The 26,297-nt window shown below is 50.1% G+C and overlaps 1 protein-coding gene across 1 annotated transcript in view; it reads left to right on the top strand.

Annotated features, from left to right (window-relative positions):
* The window catches only part of Crispld2 (cysteine rich secretory protein LCCL domain containing 2), a 55,888-nt gene extending 35,308 nt beyond the window's left edge, over window positions 1–20,580 (top strand). The window contains exons 13-15 of the mRNA XM_087900470.1: window positions 1,245–1,320; window positions 7,474–7,607; window positions 18,155–20,580. Of these exons, the coding sequence (XP_087756596.1) occupies window positions 1,245–1,320; window positions 7,474–7,607; window positions 18,155–18,209 (265 nt within the window). The 3' untranslated portion in view covers window positions 18,210–20,580. The remainder of the gene's footprint in view (window positions 1–1,244; window positions 1,321–7,473; window positions 7,608–18,154) is intronic.
* Window positions 20,581–26,297: the final 5,717 nt, after the last annotated feature.

Raw genomic sequence — 26,297 nt, forward strand, 5'->3', positions numbered from 1 at the left:
CACACATACACACACCACACATATTATACACACACCACATACCTATACACCACACACAGACCACATAAACACACACACAGCACATACACACACACACACACACACACACACACACACACACACATGCACACACACACTGTTTCCCTGCCTGTTCCTTCCCTTCCTCTTCAGGAACTGCCTCAGTCTGGCTGGTTGGCTTCTTTCCTGCCAAGCATCCTGCCTGTCTCTGGGCCAGGTGGCTTTCAGCCGCCATCTTGGCTTTGTGGTCCCTGGGCTCAGCCTGTGGTAAACTGTTCCAAACAGACACAAAAGGCCTTTTCTAAGGCAAAGTTCATGCTTTTCTTCCTGACATGGGGCTTGCCAGTCACCTGGGCCCACGCATTTCCAGTCTGAGGAGCCCTCTTCTTCCCTGGGGCCATCAGTTGGGCTGAGGCCACCATGGCAATCTAACCCTTTCTGCCTCAAGTTTTCTGTGCCATTCTTGGAATATTCTGAGTCACTGAGGTGAGGGCCCTCCACCCTTCCTTCCCGCATAGGGAAAACTCACTGATAACGATCTATGTTCTGCACCCACGGCACACCCCGCCAACACCCAGGAAAGGAAGGTGCAATCCCACAGCCCAACCTGCCTCTCTCTCCTGGGGCCTAATTCCTCTGCTTTATTTCTTTGGAACCGTTTCCATGGGATTTTCAAGTTCTATATGCATGGTTAAACAAAGACAAGGATGTGTTTCTCACAGCCATGGTGTGTGTGTGGGGGGGTGGCGGGAGAACGACAATTGTCTCCTTTGCTTTAGTCAGTGCTGGGCTAGATCCTTGGCCCTAGGTGTACAAGGAAATGTTCCACCCCTGAGCCATGATTCCCAGGCCTCTGTGTTGTCTGTAAAGAGCAAGCTGGAGACTAACAAGATGGCTCAAGGGGTGAGGGCTCTTGTTGCCAAGCCTGACAACCTGAGCTCGCTCCCCAGGACCCATGGGGTGCCAGAGCAGACTCCTGCAGCTTGAGCTCCGATCTCTACACATGTGCCATGGCATGTCAGAGTTCACACACACACACACATGCACACACACGTGCACGCACACACACATGTACACAGAGCAGATAAAAATGTGATGAGAGAAAGCAAGAGAGTACGGTAGCTTTGCTTCCTCATCTAAAGACTGTGAATCTGAAAACTCAGACAAGGGGTGAGGCCAGGACGCATCTTCTGCTGGTCCTCCATAGAATTCCTTCTCATTTCCAGAGTTCGGTGTCCTGCACGCTGCGGAGAAGAGCCATCCTATTGGGCCCCTGTGTTCGGAACCAACATCTACGCTGACGTGAGTAGGGCCAGCTTGCTCAGCGGCCACCTCAGAAACCCTGTCCCAAGGTGTGGAAGCTATGACCTGAGATCCCATGCCGTAGCCTCTGGTTACACTTAGCCCACCTGTGGCTACAGCCATGGCTCCAGTGTTCCATCCATAGAGGGGTCGGACTCCCACGGTCTGTCTTTATGAATGGAAGCCCTAGACTGTCTCCCCACACTTGGAAGGCCCTTCATGATTTGAAGGTCTTTGTGTTTGTTTCATAGCTTCGCTCTCTCAGATATTCAATCACTGACATAGTTAGGGTTTCTTTGGCTGCCAAAAGCCAGTTGGGGAGAAGAGGGTTTATTTCAGCTCACAGCTCTCAGAGTTCACACTGTCCCTGAGAAAAGCTAGGACAGGTGTCTGGAGGCAAGAGCTGACTGGCCACTGTTTACTGCCTGGCTCCTGGTGGTTTGCTCGCTTGCTCGCTTTCTCATGGCTTAGGAGCACCTGCCCAGGAGTGGCACTGACCCTAGTGATCTGGTCCCTCCCCCGTCCATCATTAGTCAAGGAAAAGACCGAGTGACTTACCCACAGGCCAACCGGATGGAGGCATTTTCTCAGTCGAGAGTCCCTCTGCTCAGATGACGCTAGATTGTGTCAAGTTGACAGCAAACTAGCCAGTACAACCACCTTTCCATTCCTCTCTTCCCTCCTAACCCAGATGTGAAGGCTCAGTTTTCCTAAGTTGGTTTTCAGAGCTCAGTGTGTTCCCTCTGGTGTCCGGGGCTTAGGGACACAGTGACCCAGAAGGTTCGAGCCCACCCCCCATCCCAGCAGCCCACAGGCTGAGGCTCCTCTGAGGAGTTCTTTTCCTCTTCGTGAGTGGAAATCCCAGAGCCAGCCAGACTTGTTCCAGCCCAGGGTATCTACTAGCCCGAAAACCTGCCAGCTGGTCATACCATCTGTCTCCAGCTAACGCATCGCTCACACTTTCCCCATCCTGTTAATGGTCCTCTACCCTCACCACCGCCATCTTTGCTTCCATCTGCCTTCAATTGTCCCAGATTCCTGTAACCGTGAAGTCACTTGGTTCCATAAGGCCACAGTGGCCTCCTTCATGACTAAGCTTTTCTTCTTGTCTTTTTTTTTTCTTTATGAGCCTTAAAAGAAAAAAAAAAGAGTCTGGAAAGTTGTTTAGCTGAGATGAAGTTCTAAATGTTACAATTTTTCTGAAGAAGTAAAATACCATGCATCGATTGCTGTGGTTTACCTAATATGAAGCCCCGAGTTCCGTCCTCAAAACTAAAAGGAAAATAAAAAAAAGAACAAAGAAATGAGAAAAAAAATAAAATAAGCTCCAGATTGTGATTTTAAAATGTTTTCAAAATAAAAGACTGGACAAAACTATTTCAACCAGATACAAGCCATTTAAAAAGTTGCATACTATTAGCTGACCAAAGTTAAATGTACTGAACAGAACAGAACGATTCTTCATGCAAAAGCACAAGAGACACAGTTTACGAAGATATAAAAATCAAGTCTGTATGCACAAAATAACATGGCAATTAAGCACATAAAGCAAAAAAAATTTAGAAATCAGAAACTTGGGTGCTCCATTCTCTTCTTCCTACATGGAGCTATGTGATAGTAAGACCACAAAGCTTTTTCTTTAGTACCTGCTGTGTTTCAAGTTTTTTTTTTTTAAAAAAAAAAAAACACCTGTTTAAGAATCCTTATCATTTTGCAAAGGGGGAGGGGATTAAGGCTTAGAACAGACTGGCTCAAACCCACAGTGAACACATAGAGAGATAAGATGGGTTTGCATGCTCCCTTTCTTCTTATTCTGCCTCTGTCTACTTACCTGTACCTCCACCCACAGGAGCAGGCACGTGTGTGAAGGAAGCCTTTAATGAGTGTATCCACTTGAACTATAAGTCTTGGAAGTGGCAGGGCTTCTGGCTTGGCACATAGTGATGGCTTAGTATTGAACAACATCCAAAAAAAATAATAATACTGTAGTCATTGATGCTAAAAACCCTTTGTAAAGAAGGTAGTAAGGAAGGAGAAAGCAGAAAGGTGTGTGTGTGTCAGGGGATGAAGATGGAGAGAGAGCTGTAGGCAGGAGAATGGAGGAAGCCTGTGTCTCCATCCCCAGGCACTGCTGGCCTGTGTTTCTAGGTCACTTTGTATTCTGGGAAATGATGCTGCCTCTTGGAAAATGTCTGTTTAGCTAAGAGATTTATTTTGGGAGTGTAGTCTCCAGACCTTTGAAGGGCCTCCGAGTGCCACGGATACAGCCTTTTAGCAGAGTGCCTGTCCTGGCGGCAGCTCCCTTTGTGGTGAGCTACAAGCAGGATTGTCCGGGTGTGGCTCAGACAGCAGAGCCAAGGTCAGGAGGCCCGAGCTGGCCCCAGCCGGGGGAGTTACCCATGTGGATGTCTTTTCCCACTGAGCCTCAGTTTCCTTTACCCATCCTTCTGGCCTCATCTACTGCTCAGACAAACCCCCGTTGTTTGGGCATCAGGATCCTGGAGAGGAGCAGTGTTTAGATGGGACAACCCCCTCCTCAGCTGTCCTGACCCAGGGGACCTGAGGAGAGCTGCAGAACCTGTGTTTGAAACCTTTCCAAGGGGCATGGCTGTTGGTGGTTGTGACTTGCTGCTGAAGGTCCTCGGTGGTCAAGGACAGCCCTTGAGAGTTTGGGGTCCTGGTGATGGTGACAGTAGGCTTGGCAGTTACTGGCCTTTGCCTATGACAGTTACTGTGCACCAGGTCGTGTGCAGTTCTGAGCCTTGCTTTGAGAAACACAGTAGCCCTTTCTGCTTTACCATCCTTGTCTGTGGGATCATGGCTCTGTCGTCCTTCTAAGTGACTGTGAGTAGGTTGTTTAGCTCCTGGCCCTCCCATCTGCTGGAAAGGATTGATAATGACCATTACCTTGGGGGACCATGAAGTCAGAATAAGTGACAGGCTGGCCACAGCTCCAGTATTACCTGTGCTGTTCCCACCAGGCCATCGTGGGTCCCACAGCTCCCAAACACCAGGGCTGGCTGATGAGCCTCTAGGCTCACAGAAGTTGTTATGAAATGGCCCTGAATTAATGTTGCGCCAGCATGAGCAGACAGTGACCAGCCCCTACATGTGGCAGGAGAGACAGAGGGAGGAAGGATGTGGGGAGAGGAAAGGAGAAAGAACGTGTCTGTCTAGCAGTAGACGGAGATGTGAGCATCTCCAGGCGTGAGATGTGAGGACAGCCTGCCTTGCATGAATGCTTCATCCAGGAAATGTGGGCGTCATGGTATCTGGAGTTTCTCCAGGGAGGGGGTGAAGAGCTGTCCCTGAGGCTGCAGCCTTGGCCTCTTGGCCTCCAGGGAAGGTACACCTCCCTTGGGGTGAGTGTGCAACCCCAGGGGACTTGGGGATACTAGGAGGCCTTTCCTGGCATCCGCCCCAGTGGAAGCTGATGCCTTGCTCCTGGAAATAGCAGTCCCTAGACAGGATGAACATGGCTGGGGGACAGGCACAGTGATTGGCCAGTTGCCAATCAGAACAATAAGCCATTTATACTCCACTTGTATAATGCGCCTCCAAGAAGTAGTTCCTGGGGATTCTGGAACTGAATGATGGCTTGATGTCACCAGCATCTCCTCGAAGACAAATTTGATCTGTTGCCACTTAACCTTACAAAGTACAAACCTCTTAGGGCATTGGAAGTTGTGGATCCTTCTTCAGGGGAAGAAAATAAAAAAACAAACAAACAAACAAACAAAATGCTTCTCCACAAAGTCATAAGGACCAGCCATCCTGCTGTGCTCAGGATTGGAGCCAGACCTTGCCAATCACCAGCTCTTCCTGGTCTCCCAGGCTCTTCCCAGGACCACTTGGGGCTAACCATCCTGTTTGCACCTTTTGTTGGTTGAAGAAGACTAGACATGTCCCCAGCATGTTAAAGAGCAGCTCTTCAGTTTTTTGAGCCTTGGGTGTGGGAGTGTTCAAGGACTCCTGGACTCGAACTTTTGACAGCAGATCTAACTGGCCAGCGGGGAGGGTAGCTTTTCCGAGGAGGCCATGTGATGTTGATTCCCCAAAGTGGAGAGGTCGCCCATAGACCAAAGAAAAAATTCTATCAAGGTTCAGCCTATGAACCAGTGAGTTTATTGGGGTTACGTACAGCACTATGGGTGACTCACAGTCCACCAGGAAGTTATAGGTGTTTAGGCAGCCATACATACCAGTAAAGAGTCCCCCTGGGTGGCACATAATTATACAGGAAGAGACCCCACCAGTCAACTCTTTATCTTCTGAATAACCTCAAGAAGCAAGGAGGTCTCTCAGAGTTCTGGGAACCCCCTTCCCCTCTTTCGGGAATGTCCACATGCCAGATCACGTGATGCTCTCGTATAATGATCCCAGCTGCTCTGACTGAAGACAGCTATGGTCGAGCCAACCTGGAGAAAATGGCCACGTGTCTTCTTAGGCATCAGTGACTCTTGAGTCTCGTGGTTTTGGAAGATGGACACCAACCAGGCTGAAGAAGGCTGTCCAAGGAGTACCTTGGTCACGGTTCTGGGAGGCGACACTCCCTGGTGTGAGCCTCCATTCGCACACCTCCGGAGACTGTGGGGCGTGTCTCTGACTCCATCCTTCGGTGTGGCAAGAGGACAACCAACAGACCAATGCCCTGGCCTCTGCTGGTCTCTCCAGGCCACCCGTGTGCCTTGGCTCCTGCTCTATTCAAAGTCAGCAATGGCTGGAGGAGTCTGACGCGCTCCAGCTCTGAGCCCCTCCCTGTTCCAGGACTCTGTGGTGTCACTGGGCCACTGGGATAAACCGGGTAATCTCCCACCCCCAACCTCCTTAACTTAATCCCATCTGCAAAGCCCCTTTTGCTGTTCACGGCTCTGGGGATTAGGCTGTGGTCATCTCTGGGGACAATTGTTATGCTGACCGCAGGAACAGACCCTGCCCTCACCCTGGCTTCAGTTGGCGTCGACAGTTCTCAAGTGGCTTTGGCAAAGTGACTGACCTTGTGTGCCAGGCTCGCTGGCCCGAGAAGTGGGAAGAATGGTTAACACCCGCCGCGTTAGGACAAACGGGATCATAGGCCACAGCCGGGACTGAGAGTCATTCAGGGATAGCATGCGTATTCTCATACTAGGCTGGAGATGGCTCAGCCCTAGTGCAGCCGAGACCTCCAGGAAGGAGGTTAAGATGCCTGGGCACCATCTTCATGACGAGACTGCATGCAGTTGGTCCCACGGTGCAGCAAAGACAGAGACCACAGTTTGGGAGTGCAGTTCTGAGGCAGGGTAATTGGTCGGTGCACACAAGGCTTCAGATTCAATTTCCATGGAGCACACAGGAAGAAAAGATGGAATCCACAATCTACATAGGCTGCTCAGCCTGAGGAAAACACCATGGCCATGGCTGTGGAGGTGACTTGGCAGTTCTTGGCCTTAAATGGACCTCAGTTGGGATCACCCTGGATGGTCCTGCCTCTGGATGGAAAGTAGATGGATGTGTCCCTCCTGTCTTCTACCCAATGTGCTAAGACCCCATGAGCTTGAACTCAGAGCCTCATCAACCGGGTCTGCATCACCTGAGGTCTAAAAACCAGAACAGCCAACACCAACACTGAGCCTTAGTGTGTACGAGGATCCGAGAGTGCTCACCTGTGTTCACACTGCCCTCATCCCAGCACGCATCCCAGCCATCCTAGCCTCCTTTCTCCTCCTGGGACATGATGTGTTCACTCCTACCTCAGGGCCTTTGCATAGTCGGCTCTCTCTGCCTAGAACACCACGCTTACAGATAGCAGCCACAGGACTGTGACTGGAACTTCTCTGTCGCTAGTCTGCCCAGCGCTGCTCTGAAGCAGCCTCTTCTGGCCCATTTGCCTCCTGTGATCTAATTTTATTTCCCTCATCAACCTGTTTGTGTGTTTATTCGCTTCCTCAACTCCATAGAAGCAGGGTCTTTGCTTGGTACCTGCTGAGACCCGAAACCCCGCAGTGACAGCTCAGACTTGTGGAATGAGAGTAGAATTTGTGGGTGAGTGACAGTGGCCGTTCTCTGAGGGACGCTCAGGAGCCAAGGCGGTTTGGGCTGTTTCCTGGAGTCAGTGTGATAGGCGGCACCAGGTGTCTGGGTGCTGGCACTAACCACGGCCTCCTGTCCTTGCAGACGTCCAGCATTTGCAAGGCAGCTGTGCACGCAGGTGTCTTCAGCGACGAGAACGGCGGCTACGCAGATGTGATGCCCGTGGACAAAAAGAAGAGCTACGTGGGCTCGCTCAGGAATGGGGTGCAGTCAGAGAGGTAGGGCTGGCCCTTGGGTCCAGCGGCTCCTTATGTTTCAAAGCTGGTTCGCTCTTTGTCTCCACAGTGTCCAGGTCGAGTCTGGGATTCTCTCTCCTGATTCTTTTGTTTTCCCAGAAGTTTTCTTTCTCTATTTCTGATACATGCTTTGTGGAAAGTGTAGAAAGTTTAGATATGCCCAAAGCAAAACATCTGTCTGCTGCCCATCATCTAAAAACTGCTGCACATTTTTTTGGGTATGTAGGCTTCTAACTCTTTCTCCTCATGTGCATTATATGTGTATAGGTGTACGTGTCTGTATGTGTATATGTGCATGCGTAGATTGGTATGTGTGTGTGTGTGTGTGCGAGCATGCTCATTTATTCCACAAGACTTTGAGGACCAAAGTCTAGTATCCCCAAAGCTCTGAAAGCTGCATACAGATGCAGGGCCCTGCAGACTGTCATGATCTCCAGCATTGTCTGCAACCTGCACCTGCCTGTTGCTTTGGGCAATGGTCACCTCAACCTGAAGGCTGGCCTTGTCACCTCAGCCTGGAGGCTGGCTTCATCACCTCAATCTGGAGGTTGGCCTGTCACCTCAGCCTAAAGGCTGGCTTCATCACCTCAGCCTGAAGGCAGCTTCATCACTTGTGTCTGGAGGCTGGCCTGTCACTTCAGCCTGAAGGCTAGTCTCTCGCCTTAGCCTGAAGGCTGGTCTTGCTAAACTTTTGTTTATTTTTTTTTTAATCTCTGTGATAGGAGCATAACAGTGCCCAGTGATTGTAACACCCCCTCCTCCCTGAAGATGCATCCATGTTTGGTGGTTTTGCCAGCTTCTCTAACCTCATAGGATTGAAGACAAGAGTCATTGGGACAGGGCCTGGTGGTGACAGGCAGGAAGTAAGGGTCATGCTGACTGTTCCGGGTTTTCTCTTATGCAACCACAGACCTGACTTCCTGCCTCTGGGGTGTCTGTTGGCTGTAGTAGGGAGCAGCACTGGGGGCGCATGGCTCTGGGCAGTTTCCCACTAGGGCCATTTCCACTTTGAGGCCTGAGTCACAGCGATGAGCACCCTTCTTGTGTGACACCGGCACACACCCCAGGTGCATTCTCAGATCCCTTACTGACATCTGAGTCCTTGGCATGGCTTTCTAGAATGTTCTCCAGAACAGCCTCTGCTCCAGCCTACCAGGCTGCTTTGTTCATGTGACCCTATTCTGTGGAAGTGAATTGCGAAGACCCATTTCACTTGCAGTTTCCTCTCGAGAGCATTAACTTCAGAGAAGTGAACCCCCTGCAGCCTTGGCCTATAAGATGGGCGGGATTGTCTAAAGACCTCCCTTGAGGGGCCTGAGTAGAGGGCCTGGTTCACGTTAGTACACTCTGACTGCCATGACCTTTATCCCACATGATTCTGGAGGCTGCAGAGCTGTGAGCACGCTTGTTGTCTCTTGAGGCTGTGGACAGTTAGTTGCTTCTTGTGTTTCCACGTGTCCCAGGTCTGTCTCTCTCCCAGGCTGTGGGAGGGGCCTCGTGAATCCTGTACCTCTCAGGATCTTCCTAAGCCTTATGAGGCTCCTTCTTCCCTCCAGGAGAGAAGGTTCTGGTTGGGAAACAAAAGCTGGAGCAGGTGGCCTCCAGTAAGTGGATGATGGGGTCCAGTGGCTGTGGCTGCTCACATGACTCTCTGGTTTGTTCCAAACCCTAAGACACTGGGTCCTTTTCACAGAGCCAGATGGCTCTAGTTCAGAAAACACCCACGTGAATTGGCTCTCAGAGGGGTGCAAAGCCCTCACACACACAATCCCTCTTCCTGACACCAGTGGACTTTTGTTTTGTTTTTCCAAGACAAGGTTTCTTTGTAATCCTGGCTGTCCTAGAACTCGCTCTGTAGACCAGGCTGATCTCAAACTCACAGAGATCTGTCTGCCTCTGCCTCCTGAGTGCTGGGATTAAAGGTGTGTGCTCTTTACTCCCTACTCACCAATGGGGCCTCCTCCATATGGGAAGCCCTTGCAGTCCCAGGCACTGGACCCAGCAAGGAGCATGACATAGGACCTTTGTCCTGTGGTGCAGGCCTGCTCACCCGGTAGGAACAGACAGAAGTGACATGCAGGGCAGAGGACTGGGATCCCTGGGCCCTCCTTGGCAATGAGGCTGCAGCAGAGACCCTGTCTTTGAGTGTGGCAGTGCCCTGGCCTCCTCTTGTGTCTAAAGACCTCAGCGACCCTTGATACATGAAGTGATGTGGTTGGCGGGTCTCTATAACCAGACCCAGTGAGTGGCAGGAACTGGTCAAAGTCAGAGGGCAGGTCTGTTCCCAGTGGTTGCTGAGACTCTGGAGCACAGTCACAGATAGTCCCAATGGTCATTAAGGCATAGGACATTCGGTGGCCAGTGTTTTTCAAACATCGTTTTAGTCCTAATTGAAATAACTATTTATTTTTATGTTTATTGTGTGTGTGTACATTCGTATGTGCCCCAGCAGTATGAGGAGGTCAGGGGCCACTTTCAAAAGTCAGCTCTCTCCTCCATCACGTGGGTCCCAGGGATGGAATTCTTGTCATCGGGCTTGGCAGCAAGTGCCTCCACCTGCTGAGCCATTTCCCCAGCCCCTGTTATTTTCATTTTGTTTATTTGAGATCGGGTCTCACGTGAGCCAGGCTGACCTCCAACTTACTGTGTAGCTGAGGATAACCTTGAATTTCTAATCTTCCTGCCCCCACTTCCCAAATTCTGGAATTATATAGGCCCATGCCACCACTCCTAGCTTGGAAAGTGGCATTTTAAATCCTGAGTGGCATGGGGTGCCGCTCGCACTGGCTGGTGTGACAGTTTTGATTTCACAACAGTTTCTTGGAGAAGGAGGTTTCCTGGAAGTTGTGAAAGGTGGGTGGGTAGAAGTGAGACTCTGCGGGACAGTCTGTTCTCTCTCAGATGTGGGGCCTAGGCTGGCTAAGCCACATCCTCAGAGAGAGCAGGCACTCAGGGATCTTCTTAGACCACACGACAGAAACATTCCTGGGATGGTCACAGGGCTGGGCACACCTGTCTACCCAGGAGAGAGCTGCATATATGTTCCTAGAGCCAGTCAGGGCCTCCTCCTTTCTCTTTTTCCTCCCTCCCTTCCTTATTAGACTGGGATGGAACCCAGTGTCCCATGCTAGGCCAGCACTCTTATTGCTGATCCACATCTCCAACCTGTCTTTTTGCATTTTATTTTTGAGACAGGGTCTCACTAAGTTTCACGGATTGAGCTGGAACACGCTCTGAGCCCAGATAGAGTTTGAACCAAGGATTTTCAGCTACAACCTCCTGAGTAGCTGGGAGCACAGGCCTGTTCCACCAGGCCCATCTTCAGTATCTCTTAGCAATAAGAACAGAACCCCACCTTCCCATGGCCAGAGTCATGGACCTCTCTGTGTCCCAGGATTCTATGATTCCCTGAGGCCAGCCGCCAACCCATAGAGGCACAGGCCGTGCTGCTCCGGAACCAGCTGTTCCCTCTCTCACTCCAGGCTCTGCTGGAAGGTTCCAGATGGCAAGAGCTTGTCCTCTTAGAAGGAAACTCTGCTGGGCTGCCCCTCCTGCCCTGAGGAAGGCCTGATTCCCCAGACATCTCTCAGCAGCTGTGCCCTGGCCTTCAAGAGGGCCTCCCTGCACCTCCCCCCCCTTTTTCTCCTTCAGAGGATCCAAGAGTTTTTGTTTTTGTTTTTTGTTGGTGGTGGTTTTTTGAGATAGGGTTTTGCTATAGCTATCCAGGCTGTCGTGGAACTAGCTCTTATAGACCAGGCTGGCCTCAACTCACAGAGATTCACCTACCTCCGGAGTGCTGGGATTAAAGGCGTGCGCCACCACTGCCTGGTGGAACTAAGAGGTTTTTAAGAGGCAGTAAAATTAGGCGCTCGCTCTCTCTCTCTCTCTCTCTCTGTCTCTCTCTCTGTCTCTCTCTCTGTCTCTCTCTCTCTCTCTCTGTCTCTCTCTCTCTCTCTCTCTCTCTCTCTCTCTCTCTCTCTGTGTGTGTGTGTGTGTGTGGCCAGAGGATAAATGTCGGGATTCAGTTCTTTCCTTTTGAGTCAGGGCCTCACTTGTTTCTGCTGAGTAGGGTACTCCAGACTAGCTGGCCTGTGACCTTCCAGAGACTTCTTTCTCTACCTTCCATCTAGCGGCAGGAGTGCAGGGGTTCCAGATGAATCCCAGAGCACCGGCTTCTTACTTGGTTTCCAGGGATCAAACTCAGGTTTTCAGGCTCCTGTGGCTAGCTCTTTTACCTCCTGAGCCATCTCTTGGCTCTGGGAGTGGAAATAATTTTTTATTTTTTCGGCAGGGTCTCACTGTGTAGCCCTACTGGACATGCTTCACCAGACTGCCTTCTGGGTGGCACGGGACACTCACTCACGTGGCAGGCAGACAGCTGTTTGTTTACCAGGATGGCCTCATTGTTTACCAGATGGCCTCATATGCAGCTGTTTCCTTCCTTGTTCTGATTGCACTAAGCAAATGAGGAACACCTTTGCACAATTCCTTAGGCTCCCAGCAGGTCCCTCAGGTTGCTTCCTTTTTGAGAACAGCCATAGCCACCTTCTTTGGGCTGCACCCGCCTCCTGTGGAGCCCCTTCCCACCCATGACTTCCTGCTGTACTGGGGACAAAATCCTCCTGTCGGCATCCAGACATGCCTGCTCTGCCTGTAGTCGCCCGCCCCCCCATCCCGGCCATCACACCCCTGCATTTCCACCTTGTGGTCCTTTCTGTTCCTGGGACTTGCAAAGGCCGTTTCTACCCCAGGCCTTTTGCACTGGCTGTCTTCTGTCCCTGAGCCTTCCCAGCATCCTGTGTGCCTGTGGCTGATCATTCCTGCCATTCCGATCTGAAGACAAGTGCTGTCTCCCCGGAGGCATCCTTCTTCCTCCTGACATTGCCCGCTCCAGGTCCAGCCTGCCTGTTTCTTTCCTCAGTCACCACTCTGTGGCATTTCCTTGCGCATGTTTGTCTGGTGTAGGCACCTTGAATGCCAGACTCCATCTGTTTTGTTACCACCCCCACCATACTGAACCTGGAGCCTGGCATGTGCCTGGTCTGCAGGACACAGTAGTTGAATAATAGGCAAACTCTTGGGTCTACCAAGTCATTTACAACTAGCTGAGAGGTTTTGATGTCTTTTATCAAAATTCTTGGTATTTGAATTTTTTATTTTGTTTTGTTTCTTGAGACAGAGTTTCTCTATATAGTCCTGGCTGCCCTGGAACTCAACTCTGTAGACCAGGCTGGCCTCAAATTCACAGAAAATCTACCTCTGCCTCCTGAGTGCTGGGATTAAAAGTGGGTGCCACCACTCCCTGGCTATCTTTGATTTTTATGAAATCCAGTTATCCCAAGGACCAAGGAGATGGCTGGGTAGGTAAAACATACAAGCATGAGGACCCAAGTTCAGATCCCCCGCACTCACATAGAGCTGGGCGTGGTGGTGCATGTTATAAAGAAGGTGGAGTCAGACGAATCCCGGAGGCTCGCTGGACACCTTGCCTAACCTACAGGGCAAATTCCAGCTTCAGTGACAGACCCTGCCCCCAAAATTAAGGTAGAGCTGGGTGTTGTGGCCCACACCTTTCATCCCAGCACTCGGGAGGCAGAAGCAGGCAGATCTCTGAGTGTGAGGCCAGCCTGGTCTACAGAGCAAGTTCCAGGACAGCCAGAGCTACACAGAGAAACAGAAAAACCCTGTTTTGAAAAAACAAAAAAACCAAACAAAATTTTTAAAAAAAGGTAAGGTAGAGAAAAATTGAGGGGGACACCTGACGTCAACTTCTGGTTCATACACACCCCTAAACTCCCCCCCCCCAATTTCATAGAAACAGCCTGGAAGTGCTTTAACTATACTGTCCTCAGACATATGTGGGGGTCATGAGTTGACCCATAAAGAGCATCTGAGGGCCAGGATTGGGAAAAGCAGGCTGGGAAAGACTACTTTATGATTTACCACAGCCTATACACCTTCCTCAGACACACAGCAGGTGGGCGACTGACCTATTTAACGAGTGTCATGGCTTCAGGAAAAGAGCAGAGGGGCAACATTCACATGGACCCCTCTCTCGGGCTCCCTGCTGCAAGGTGGGCAGAGTACTCTGAGTGCTTGCTTCTTTAGTTCCAGGCAAGATGTTGGGTGCTCCAGGGTGGAGCCTCCCACCTGGTTGGCAGCCTCGGGGCTCTCTTGACAGGGTTGTGCATACCAACACCCAGCATCCTACCAGAACCCTTTCCAGCTCCCTTGTTCTTTCCCCCACGTGGCTTGTTCACACGTGGGGCAGGCAGGGAGCACGTGGCAGTGGGTGGTTCTTAGCTGCTACTCAGTGAACAGAGCCCTGGGAGCCCTTCAACCAAGGAGCAGAAGGCACTTTCCAGAAAACAGTCCAGCTGCTGGGTAAGCCTGGTCCTGGGTATCCGTCCATCTATCCCTACTTGGCCTTGGCAACCTCTGGGAGCATCCCACCGTGTCCTGGTCTCTTTGAGCATGCCTATCGGATACGTTTTTTTCAGGGTTCAACCCTGGGGTAGCCAAGAGCACGAGGCTGCCACGGGGAAGGCAGAAAAACAAGCAGGAATTCCAAGCAGCTGTTCCCGCAGGACTGGAGCTCCCTGGGCCGCCCAGGGCCTGGCCAGCTGTCAGGTGTAGGGGTTTGGTGCAATCTGGGATCTCCTGCTCTCGGGCGGAGACCCTACAGGAAATAGCATTGATAAATCACGGACGGGTTGTTTAGATCGAGCTCAGGCATTTTCATAGGCTGCAGTATGTATGCTGCAACCGTGGACACTTCGCCACTGAGAACGGGACCTCGAGGGTTAACCGGCCACCCTGCACGCCTCCCCCAGGAGGTATCAATTAGTGCGATGTCAACGAGAAACATTTTGGCAGCTATCAAGATCTCCGATGCACCCATGTTTTTATTATTATTATCATCACAAATTACTATTATTTGTGGTGCTGAGGATGGAACCCAGAGCCTTGTACATGCTAAGTAAGCATTCTGCCACTTGCTGTATGGCCATGACCCCAGTACTAGTGCCCTCTTTACCTCTTGGAGACAGAGTCTTGCTCTGTAGCCCAGGCTAGCCTGGAATGCATGATCCTTCTGCCTCGGCCTCCCAAGTGCTAGGTTATAGGCATACACCACCCCATTCGGCTGACATCTGGACTTTGATCCAGCAATTCCATTCCCAGGGCTTCAGGACTTAGAAGTGGGTGTGTGACAGTGACAGCCTTGACTGCCGTGAAAAGACTAGGGAGAGCTCAATCTCCACCTGTGGAGTCCCAGATAAAAAAAATAACTTCAACCTATCGGAGTACTCTGCCGCTGAGAAAACAGAATAAAGACATTCTAGCAAGGTATGGTATGGCCCGTGCTTGTAATCCCAGTACACAGGAGCCTGAGGTAGGAGGATTGTCACAAGTTTGAGGCCAACCCGGGCTACCCAGCCACAACCCAGCTACAAAAACAAAAACAAAAATAAAAACCCGAGTTCTGTTTCTGTTAAGTGGAGAAAGCAAGATTCAGATCTCTCTCTCTCTCTCTCTCTCTCTCTCTCTGTGTGTGTGTGTGTGTGTGTGTGCCGCATATGGTTTGTATGTGGTCACATCCATAAGATGTCTGTAGGTGGGATATGATAACCTAAGCAGCAGAGGCCTTTAGGGGAGCAGAGTTCACTGTGGAGCAGCAGGACAGGAAAGGAAAGGGTTCGCTCTTTTTCAGTCTAGAACTGTGTGCAGGGTGTCCCACATGACAGCCAGGACTCTGCCTTTCCATTAAATAGCTCTCTCTCTCTCTCTCTCTCTCTGTGTGTGTGTGTGTGTGTGTGTGTGTGTGTGTGTGTGTGTGTGCCCTTGGCCGCCAGGACTTTTACCCACTGAATCACCTCACTGGCCTTTATTTTCCATTTTGGTGTAAGAGGCCTCCCTAGCTGAAAATTGACAGGCAAAATTGTGAAATTGGGCCAGGCCTCCTACCATGTATAAAGACAGACTCAAATGAATGGAAAGCCTAAAACTTACAAAGCTCTTAGACCAGATGAACTTAGGCTTGTGTGATCATAAGCTAGGTATTGCTCTCTCAAGCATAGCACCTAAAGTGTAGGTGTGAAAAATTGATGCATTGGGTAATTTTAAACTTTTGGGTTTTTGCTTTGTTTATTTTTTTTTGTTGGTTTTTCAAGACAGAGTTTCTCTGTAGACCAGGCTGGCCTTGAACTCACAGAGATCCGCCTGTCTCTGCCTCCTGAGTGCTGGGATTAAAGTCATGCGCCACCACTGCCCAGCAACTTTCGTTTTTTTTTTTAAAAAAATATTTATTTATTAATTATGTATACAATATTCTGTCTGTGTGTCTGCAGGGCATCAGATCTCATTTCAGATGGTTGTGAGCCACCATGTGGTTGCTGGGAATTGAACTCAGGACCTTTGGAAAAGCAGGCAATGCTCTTAACCGCTGAGCCATCTCTCCAGCCCAACTTTCGTTTTTTTTAAAGACACCATTAAGAAAATGAAGAAAAGGGGGATGGAGAGATGGCTCGGTGGTTAAGAGCACTCACGACTCTTGCAGAAGACTGGGTTTGGCTCTCAGCACCGAAACTGAGAGGCTCACAGCTGCCTGTAACTCCAGTTTCAGAGATTCTGACTCTCTTCTGTCCTGCCCAGGCACTGCAGGCACGTGGTACACATATAAATACTCAGGAACACACATAAAATAAAAATAAGAAAGTCTTAAAAGAAGAAAGAAAACCAGACACCAAATGTATATGTACTGAGAGAGAGTAAGCTGTGTGACAGCCAGTCAGCAAGATGCCTGGCTAGGAGCTGGGTGTGGTGGTGCCCACCTTTCATCTCAGCTCTCTGGAGGCAGAGACTGGGGGCCTCGGAGTTGTAAACTATCCTGGTCTACAAAGAGAGTTCTAGGGTAGTCAGGGCTATCCTGACACAGAGAAACCCTGTCTCAGAAAACAAACAAAACATCCCAGCTGTCTGCTGCCAAAGAGTGTGGCCTCACAGGAGGGCTTTGTGACTGGGCCCTAGAACTGCAAGAAGACAAATTTTCCCCTCAAGGGAGGGGAGGCGAGGAAGGGTGAGGGTTAGGAAGGGAGAGGGGTAGGCAGGAAGGCTAGCTACAGAACGAGAGAGCAATTTTGCAAATTGTATATGTACTAAAGAATTTCACACCACAAGTGGGCATGCTGTGTGTGTGAGCATGCGTGTGCCTGCATGTGAGCACACCTGTGTATAAACTCAAGATTGAGATAACCTGGTTGACTTGGAAGACGGAGCGCGGGGCTGCAACTCTTGCTGCCATTCTGTGGTAAAGTTCTCGCCTAACGTGCACCAGGCCTCAGGTTCCATTCCCACCACCATGTTAGAAAGAATTGCCAGCGCTCTGCGATCCATCTGCCTGGCCACATTCGTTCCTTCCAGGGACAGCTGCTGAGCCATGGGGAGCAACTCAGCACCTGGAACACTAGTGAGATGCAGATTCAGGCCACCGTCCCTGGAACACCTGTAAGACGGCCGGCCAAACACGACCTCAATGTCAGTGGGGGCTCTGGGGCCTCCAAAACACTCAGTGCCCTGTGGATGGGCATGGGATACAATGTGGCCACTTTAGAAGAAGCTGGTTTTGACGTTGTTCAAAGGTGAATGGAGTTGAACAGAAATCTACCTCCCAAGTGTGTGACTCCGTGGGCAGAAGGCGTTTATCACCCAGAACAGGCAAATCCACAGAGGCAGAGTGGCAAGGAAAGAGGGAAGACCGGGTGGGGGGAGGGGCATCTTTGTGAATGTTTATTCATCTCGTGTAGATACATACCACAGTCTGGCATAGAGGTCAGAGGACATGACTGAATTTCACAGTGCGTTGTAGCCCAACAGCAGAGTGCTTGCCTGGCATACACAAAGCCCTGGGTTCAATCCCCAGCACTGCATAAACTGGGCACGGTAGCACTTGGGAGGCGGAGGCATCAGGATCAAGAGTTTAGGGTCGTCCTCATCTATGTAATAAGTTTGATATCAGTCTAGACCGCATAAGACCCTGTCCCTGAAGAACTTGACTCCCATTAGAAGGGCATGAGTTTGATTAACTGTGGACTCTGGCTGGGCTCTTGATTCCTTGCTGTCTATGTGTCTCACCGGCACGTACAGACCGTAACGATAGCCCTGTTTTGGAAAGGATATTGGACCCAGGATAACAGATTCGCGTTGCATTCAGTGTGTGTTCCCCTCGTGCCCTCCTTTAAATCATCTGTCAGCCAGATGTCTGAGATAGATGTCAGCAAAACCCATGTGTGGGGTTTGGGGGGGGATGGCAGAGGCGGAGCTCAGATCCAGGGCCTGGGGACCCAGAAACCCTTGAGTCAGGATGTCACTTTGAAGCCTCAGCCTGGACTCACACTGCAGCTCCCTGTTAGTACGAGTGGGCTTGTCCAGCTGGGTATGACTTCTGTGGGCTCTGTCCTCACCATGCTGGCCCTATCAGCCATCCCCCTGCCCACAGCTCTTGTAACCTCCTACTCTCTCTTCCCTTGCAGCCTGAGTGCTCCTCAGAGTGGAAACGCCTTCCGGATCTTCGCTGTCAGGCAGTGAAGAATGTGGAGACCTGGGGAGAAGGGGCCGTCATCTACCGGGTTTGGGGTCCTGCTTTCTATCTGTACTTTGTCCTTTGGGGTGGGGGGTGGGGTTACAGAGAGTCAGGAATCTTTCTTTCTGTGTCATCGAACGCCCTATCCCTTTGTGGCCTTTGGCAAGGGTAACATGGCGGCGTCAGTTTGTGAACAGCTTGTCATGGAGTCTCGGGTGGACAACCAATGCCCAGACTGGCCAGACTGCGGTCCCCATCTGGTTGCTCATGTCCTTTCACTGAGGCACTCCTTGCCATGTTTGCTTTGGTGGGGGGAGGGGGAGGCGTTCGAACCCTTGAGGATACAGGTTTGAGGTGTGTCACGAGTGGGACTCTTGTCTGGGTAGAGACGACAGCCCTAAAGTCACGGTATATCCTACCAACAGAGAAATAGGTTCTATGTTTGCTGGTCAGACAGATGGGCTGCAAGAGAGGCCCGGGGCAAGACTTGGGCTCTGCCCTGGTGGTGTCCTTTGCTTGTGTCCCCAACCCTCTTGGCAGTCACGTGCTTATGTATCCAGCAGAGCTGGTCTATTTAAAGTCGGCAGTACTCCAGAGATTTATCTTGTCTTTGTCCTTGTCCGTGTGGCCTGTTTTCACATGACCTTTGGTCTCATGGAGGACCGATGCATCAAGAGCCTTCCCTGTCTCCCCATCCCATCACCCTGTGGCTTTTGCCCCACCCCAGGCTGGTCTAGGTGTCCTCCCCTGGGACTTGGCTTTGCACAAGGCTCCAGGTCTTAGATGTCTCCTCACTCCTTAGAACAAGAGCTGTCTCCCTGTTGCTGTTTGAGTGACAACTCAATGTCACCTTCCCCTTAGTTTGGGTGACCTAGTTTTTTAGCTGTGGGAGGAATGGATTCCTGGAACATTCCTCATGGAGGTTAATGGAGTGGCTTGTGGTTGTAAAACCGCCCATGACACGCCAGCCACCAGGGAGAGGGGCTGGGACACACAGGAAGGACTCCTGTTCTTATTGGTGGAACTTAGCTCCTGCCAGCATCCCCACAGCTCCAAGAGTGTGGTGAGCCCTGGCTTCCATCACTTAGGAGCCTGGCCCAAACCCACTGTAAAATGAAACATGCTTTTGTAAACAGCTTACTCTAGCGAAGGTGAAATCCCACCCCAGTCCTGAGGATGTTGCAGATTGCCCGTGAGTGCCGGCTTCAAATGGAGTTTCGTGGTCCAGCCAACTATTTCCTAGGCAAAAAGAAAAAAAAAAAAAGAAAAAAGAAAAAGGAAAAGAAAAAAAGGAAAAACAGAAAATAAAATAAAACGCTGCCCTCAAGGTACAAACGGGAGAGTTGGTTTGGTGGCTGATGACTCTTGTGGCTTCCAGAAGACCTGAGTTCAGTTCCCGCCTCTCACAAGCTTTTCGCACACACCTGTAACTCCAGGCGATCTATCATCCCCACAAACATACACCTGAAGAAAAGTACAAATAGTTCTTTAAGAAACCTAAGGAAGTCTGAACAAAGCTCCTCCCACAGGGAGCCACGTGGACCTAGTTGGGTTAAATGTTGGTTTATTGGTTTGAGACAAGAGTTTTATTACGTAGTCCAGGCTGGCCTTAACTCATCATGTAGTCCAGGCTGGCCTTAACTCAGAGTGCTGAGATAGCTTTCCTCAAGTTCATTTCTTCCAGGGAGTTTATAAAGCTAGCTTTCCCTGGGCTTTTTCCACCTCACCTGTGTGAGTGTGGCATCTCTGCAGGCATCCACTCTTCTGGCCCGGATGTCAGAGCACACATCTGCTCAGCCTCTGGAGGGGACTCCTGGTGGCTACCAACCATCTGGGAAACTCCCAGCCTGCGGGGCAAGGTTGAGATGGTAAAGAAAATTGCTCCCCTCCTGGGTTTCTAGAAGAAGCGATCAATCCCATCTCCAGGGGAATCTTGCTTTGAGGGTCTGCATTAGGGTCTTGTGTGCCGATCCTCACCCATAGTTTGAAACTGGAAGACCCTTTCTTCAGGAAAAAAAAAAAAAGGTGGAAACGAAACCATGAATGATCTTGATGTCAGAGCACTTCTGACCCCATGTGCCCATCAGTTCTCCCAAGTTTAAAGTGACCACGCCCATGGCAGCTGCTTCCCCGCTCTGTCCTGTGATAGCTTCCATTTGCTTCCAAGTTGTGCCTGGTCTGTTCCAAGGGGTGTGCTGACTCTCCGTGATCTGTAGGCTCTCTTGGCCCACAGTTTACTGTGTGCTTTTTTCTATGAAAAATGATATATTTTACAACTTCCTATGTACAAAAGTTTATTGTAAGTTTTTGTGCTTTGCATGAATAGGGCCACACTGGTTGTTGCTATGGTTTCAATAAAACTGATTTGATTTCTAACACATGCCTGTAGCACGTCTTTTCCAGACCCGTCACTTGTGAATTCATTTGTCTTGTTCCCCCAAGTCCCAAGCAGCCGGAGAGACCCAGGTGGCATTGTGGGGGACCTCAGAGACGTCACTGGAAAGTGTGATCAAGCGACTAGTGACCTAAGAAAATGTAGGCTCTGGAACACAAAGCAAGGATAGGAGTCAAGAGGCTGTGTTTCCCATAAGCCTCAAGATTGCACTTTGAGCAAATGCCAACCACTGGGTCCTTTGTCAAGGATCTGTCAGTGAGAGCTACAGTGACAAGACTGAAGACTGGGTGAGTGGCTTTAATGACAGAAGGGGGCAGACATCCAGCATCAAGGAGTGGGTAGGGCTGACATCCTGGAGGCCTCTAGCCATGGTTTGTAACCTCTCGCTGTGCCCTCCATGGCAGGGCCTCTGTGTGTCCACCTGACATCTCCCTCATCTCTGTAAGAACAAGTCATGTCATGACCGCACATCCCCACACGTCCCCTTCAAGGATTGGAAATCCAACACAGGAGCCTAGGACAGGATGCACTGTAGTCCCATCCTGGCCTCCTCTTCAAAGCATGAGCTCAGGAAAAGCCCTGCAATGCTTGGAAGGGGTGGTTTCTCCTCCAGGGACCCTGCCACCTAGCACTCTTCCTAAGCACCCATGCTGAGATCTATTGCACAGGACTCTGCTCACCACAGCAGACACATGTACAGCATCAGAAATCTGGGGCGGTGCTGTCCGGGAGGCCCCAACTCTCACTCTCTGCCCTTTATCAGAGGACACTGGACTGGTCACCTGATCCCAAGACAAGAAGAAAGGTGTGGAAGGCCCACCCCACTCCCACTTGCGGCATCACTGTCAGAAAAGAGAAGGGTATGAGCCTGCTTTGGGGGTTGATTGTTGTTTGATTATTTGTTTGTGCATAATTTTATTAGTTGTTTGATAAGTCGTTGATTGCTTGTTTGGCTATTTGGTTGTTTGGTGGGTTTGGCTGATTGTTTTGTTGGTTGCTGGGTTGATTGGTTAGTTGATTGGTTGGTTAGTTATTTGTTTGTTTGATTGATTGTCTGGTTGCTTGGCAACTTGATTGGTTGATTGGTTGGTGGGTTTAGATGACTGGTTAGTTGATTGACTGGTTGATTGTTTGGTAACTTGTTTGGTTGGTTGTGTGGTGGGCTTGGCTGATTAGTTAGTTGTTTGATTAGTTGTTGATTGTTTGGTTGATTGTTAAATTGTGGGTTGTTTGGTAATTTGGTTGGTTGTGTGGTGGGGTTGGCTGATTGGTTAGTTGGTTGGCTGGTTAGTTGGTAGGTCTGCAGTACTGGAGATTGAACCCAGGACTCTCTGTGTGCCACACAGCCCTTTCCCTCTGAGCCTCATCCCAATCCTCAGCTTTTATGTCCCTTTATAAATGGGTTACATACCTGTTTCTAGAACCATAACAAGGGGTCAGAAGAGGGCTTCAGAGCCATGAAGGTCACCTTTACATACTTGGAAAGACTTATCTCAGGTCCTGGTTGGGAGCTGAGACTCAAATGCCCCACTTTGCAGGGCTACACTCAGTGCCCACTGTGGGACACTGGTCAGGCAGCTGCACCCCTCTGAGCATCTGTCACCATGCCAGCCAGAGGCAGCAACAATAGTGCCTTGTTGCCTATGGTCCTGTGTGGTTATGGGTGAAATAAGGCTAACATGAGTGGCCCTGAGCACATGGTAGAGTGTGACAGCTGTCACACACAGGTGCTAATGTCTTTTTGCTGTGAGTGGCTGCTACCCATGTGTGTGTGTTCTAGGGAGACACTTCACCAAGCATATGATGGAACCATCTTGCAAGTCCCTTTCCCTGTCCCTGTCAGAGGGAGGTGGTAGCCAGAAAAGCCGGGCCCGGGTCCAAGTCCATTCTGTGGCTCCTCTTCCTCTTCCCCACCCTGCCCCAGCACATTTAACACCACTGTGCCACGAATGGCAGAGTGCCTGCGGGCAGCTGCATGTGGCTCATGTGTCCTGCGCATCCTCGCATCTGAAGGATGTGCTTTGCTTCTTCATTTATGCTGCCAGTGTGGCTTGTGGGATGTGCCTCCGCTGAGATTGCCAGCATCTGGTCACAGTAAGATGCAGGGTGTGGATGCTGGGCAGGGACATCATGGAAGGGACGCTGTGTCCTCGTGTGTCACACCGGAGGCCCATTTGGTGTCCATCCTGTTCACTTGTTAAGAGATCCCAGATGAGAAACTCCACTTCTGGGTTTGTTTTGTTTTTATTTTGACAGTAACTCACTCGTTATGTAGCTCAGGCTGGCCTCCAGGTTGTTATGTAGCTCAGGCTGGCCTCCAGGTTGTTATGTAGCTCAGGTTGGCCTCCAGGTTGTTATGTAGCTCAGGCTGGCCTCCAGGTTGTTATGTAGCTCAGGCTGGCCTCCAGGTTGTTATGTAGCTCAGGCTGGCCTCCAGGTTGTTATGTAGCTCAGGCTGGCCTCCAGGTTGTTATGTAGCTCAGGCTGGCCTCCAGGTTGTTATGTAGCTCAGGCTGGCCTCCAGGTTGTTATGTAGCTCAGGCTGGCCTCCAGGTTGTTATGTAGCTCAGGCTGGCCTCCAGGTTGTTATGTAGCTCAGGCTGGCCTCCAGGTTGTTATGTAGTTCAGGGTGGCTGGAACTCTCAGTTCAACATAGTGAGTTTGAGGTCAGCCTGGGGAATATGAGACCCTATCTCAAAAAAGCAAAATGAAACTAACTAACTAAATAAATAAATATTTTACATAAAGTGTCTTACTTAGCGTTTCTATTGCTGTGAAGAGACACCATGACCATGACAACTCTTATAAAGGAAAATATTTAATAGAGGCAACAGCTTACAGTTTCAGAGGTTTAATCCATTATCATCATGGCGGGGAGTGTGGCAGCAGGGTTTATGGTAACACACAGGCAGACATGGTGCTGTAACATAAGGGCCTTCTTGTTGGGGTTTCTGTCCTGCTCAGTTCCCACAGCCGGTAAGCTCCAAAGAAAATCACACAGAGGTCTACATAAGTAATAAACTGATTGGCCCATTAGCTCAGGCTTCTTATTAACTCTTATAACTTACATTAGCCCATTATTCTAGTATATGTTAGCCACATGGCTCAGTACCTTTTTCAGCGGGGCAGGTCACATCCTGCTTCTTCAGTGTCTGGGCAGGACTGTGGAGAAAGCTTCCTTCTTCCCAGAATACTCCTGTTCTCATTGCCCTGCCTCTACTTCCTGTCTGGTTGTCCTGCCTATACTTCCTGCCTGACTACTGGCCAATCAGTGTTTATTTAAAATGTAATTGATGGAATACAGAATTGTCCCCCACCATGGTGCTGGAGAAAGAGGTGAGATCCCTATATCTTGACTCACAGGCAACAGGAAGTGGTCTGTCTCACTGGGTGTGGCTGAACATATATAAGACCTCAAAGCCCGCCCCACAGTGACACACTTCCTCCAACAAGACCACACCTCCTAAAAGTGCCACATCCCTTTGCAGGGCCATTTTCCTTCAAACCACCACAGAAAGCTTGAGGCTGGGCATCCTGGTCTCTAGAAAACTCTCACTGGTTTTAGCTTCTGTTGCCTCTTTCCTGAGACAAACATCTGGCCATGGCTACGGAACAGTGGCCTTTTCATAAAAGCAGGTTATTTTAGTTCATATGTTGTTATCGTTGTTGTGTAAGAACCCTCTGTGACCAGGCATGGTGGCTCAGAGGGTTTAGTCCCAGCACATGGGAGGTGGAGGCAGGAAGATGTCTGTGGGTTTGAGACCAGCTGATCTACATTGTAAGACCCCATGCCAAATAAATAAATAAATATTAACAATAATTTTTAAAAATTCCTGCGTGGTAGCCATAGCTGGAGCCTGGGTCCTCTGCATAGACACTCTGGTGTGAGTTTTCACAAGATGGCTGGTGACTTCCTGATAGGAAGACTCGGTGGGTATGGTCTCTTTTCAGAAATCAGGGGTTGGGGAGATGCTGGTCTTGTTGGTATCTGTGGTGGTTTGAATGATCCTGGCCCTCAAAGGCTCATATATTTGAACTCTTAGTCACTAGTGGAACTCTTGGAAAGGATTTAGGAGGTGTGGCCTCATTGGAGGAAGTGTGTCACTGGGGGTGGGCTTTGAGCGTTCAAAAGCAGTGCCAGGCCAAGTCCTTCTCTGTCTCTACTGTGGGTCAGGATGTGGCTCTCAGCTACTTCTCCAGCACCATGCTTGCCAGGCTCCGTATCACGTCCCCTGCCACAATGATAACGAATTAACTCGCTGAAACTATAAGTGAGCTCCCACTAATTTTTTTTAATAAGAGTTGCAAAAAAATTGAAAAAAGGGAGGAGGTGGGAATTTGAATTGGTTTTTTTTTTTTAAATAAATCTAATTTAAAAAAGAGTTGCTCATGGTGTCTTTTCTCAGCAACAGAACAGTGACTAAGACAACATCTAAAATGGTTTTGGTAAAGCTGCCCAGGGTCACTGACATGTGACAGTCATCAACACAGGCCAGCAGCAGCAGCAGCCTCTGGGACGCAGGAACAGACGTGATGCAGGGGCCTCTGGGGCAGGGCACTAGCGCAGTGACACAGAGACTATCACCTCGCATAGGACAGCATGGGGCTTGCTGATCTTGTTCCTCCCTGTAGCCTTTCTGCAAGGGGCAGTGGGAAGCCTGGAAAGTGATGGTCATTCCGATAGCAGGGGCTACCTTCTTGGAGCACTCAACACCCAGACCAATGTGACCTTTGTTCTGGTAGTAACAAAAGCCTTAATCCTAGTCAGCTGGCCAGCCTGAGTCTGCTTCTGCCCAGGCATGACCTTCAAAGTCCCATTCCTGAAGGACACCCATATAACTGAGTCAGTCATCTCAGTCCCTTGGAGGGGCAACAAGAGGTGGCAGATCTCCTCAAGTGACTTGATCTTCACATCCTGAAGCAGGTGGCCCAGCTGGGTGATAGGGATTCACTCCTTGTCTTTGACTTTGCTTCTGGGAGCCCCATGGTCCCAGATACCATTGTGGAGGTGCCACAGCTTCCCAATACTGAGCCCCGGATTCCCCAGGACCACCCTCTCCCTCTGCGATACACTGGTGCCAACTGACATTCTTTTTTGTTTTTGTAAGAAAGAAGCAATGGTGATTTTTCTAATGCCACTGTCTCTTCATGATCAGCAGGTGGAATATGCCTGTTAACTTCTCTCTCTCTCTCTCTCTCTCTCTCTCTCTCTCTCTCTCTCTCTCTCTCTCTCTCTCTCTCTGGACTTGGGGAAGCAGAACAGTCAGTAAAAGACTTGTGTAATCGTGGGACCGGAGCTTGATCCCCAGAGTCTATGTTAAAACCTTGTCTTGAAAAACATCATCATCATCATCATCATCATCATCATCATCATAATGTCAAGCACAGTGTGCCAACTTCTAAGCCCAATACTGAGGAGGTAGAGACCAGCAGCTCCCTGGGGCTCACTGGTCACCAAGCCTAGCCTTGTTCCGGGGCAGTGAGAGAAGTTGTTTGAATAAGGAGAGGTGGGGCTGGTGAGATGGCCCAGCAGGTAAAGGTGCTCCTAGGGTAAACATTTTGACCTCTATTCAATCCCTGGACCCCACGTAGAGGTTAAGAGAGACGCCACAAAGCTGTCCTCTGATCTCACATATGTGTGAGTCAGGTTTGCTTTGTGGTTTGAACTCCCTGGGGGTTAGTGGCATGCAGCCAGGCT

Source organism: Myodes glareolus, chromosome 22, assembly GCF_982192425.1.
Source record: "Myodes glareolus chromosome 22, mMyoGla1.1, whole genome shotgun sequence".
Classification (NCBI taxonomy): domain Eukaryota; kingdom Metazoa; phylum Chordata; class Mammalia; order Rodentia; family Cricetidae; genus Myodes; species Myodes glareolus.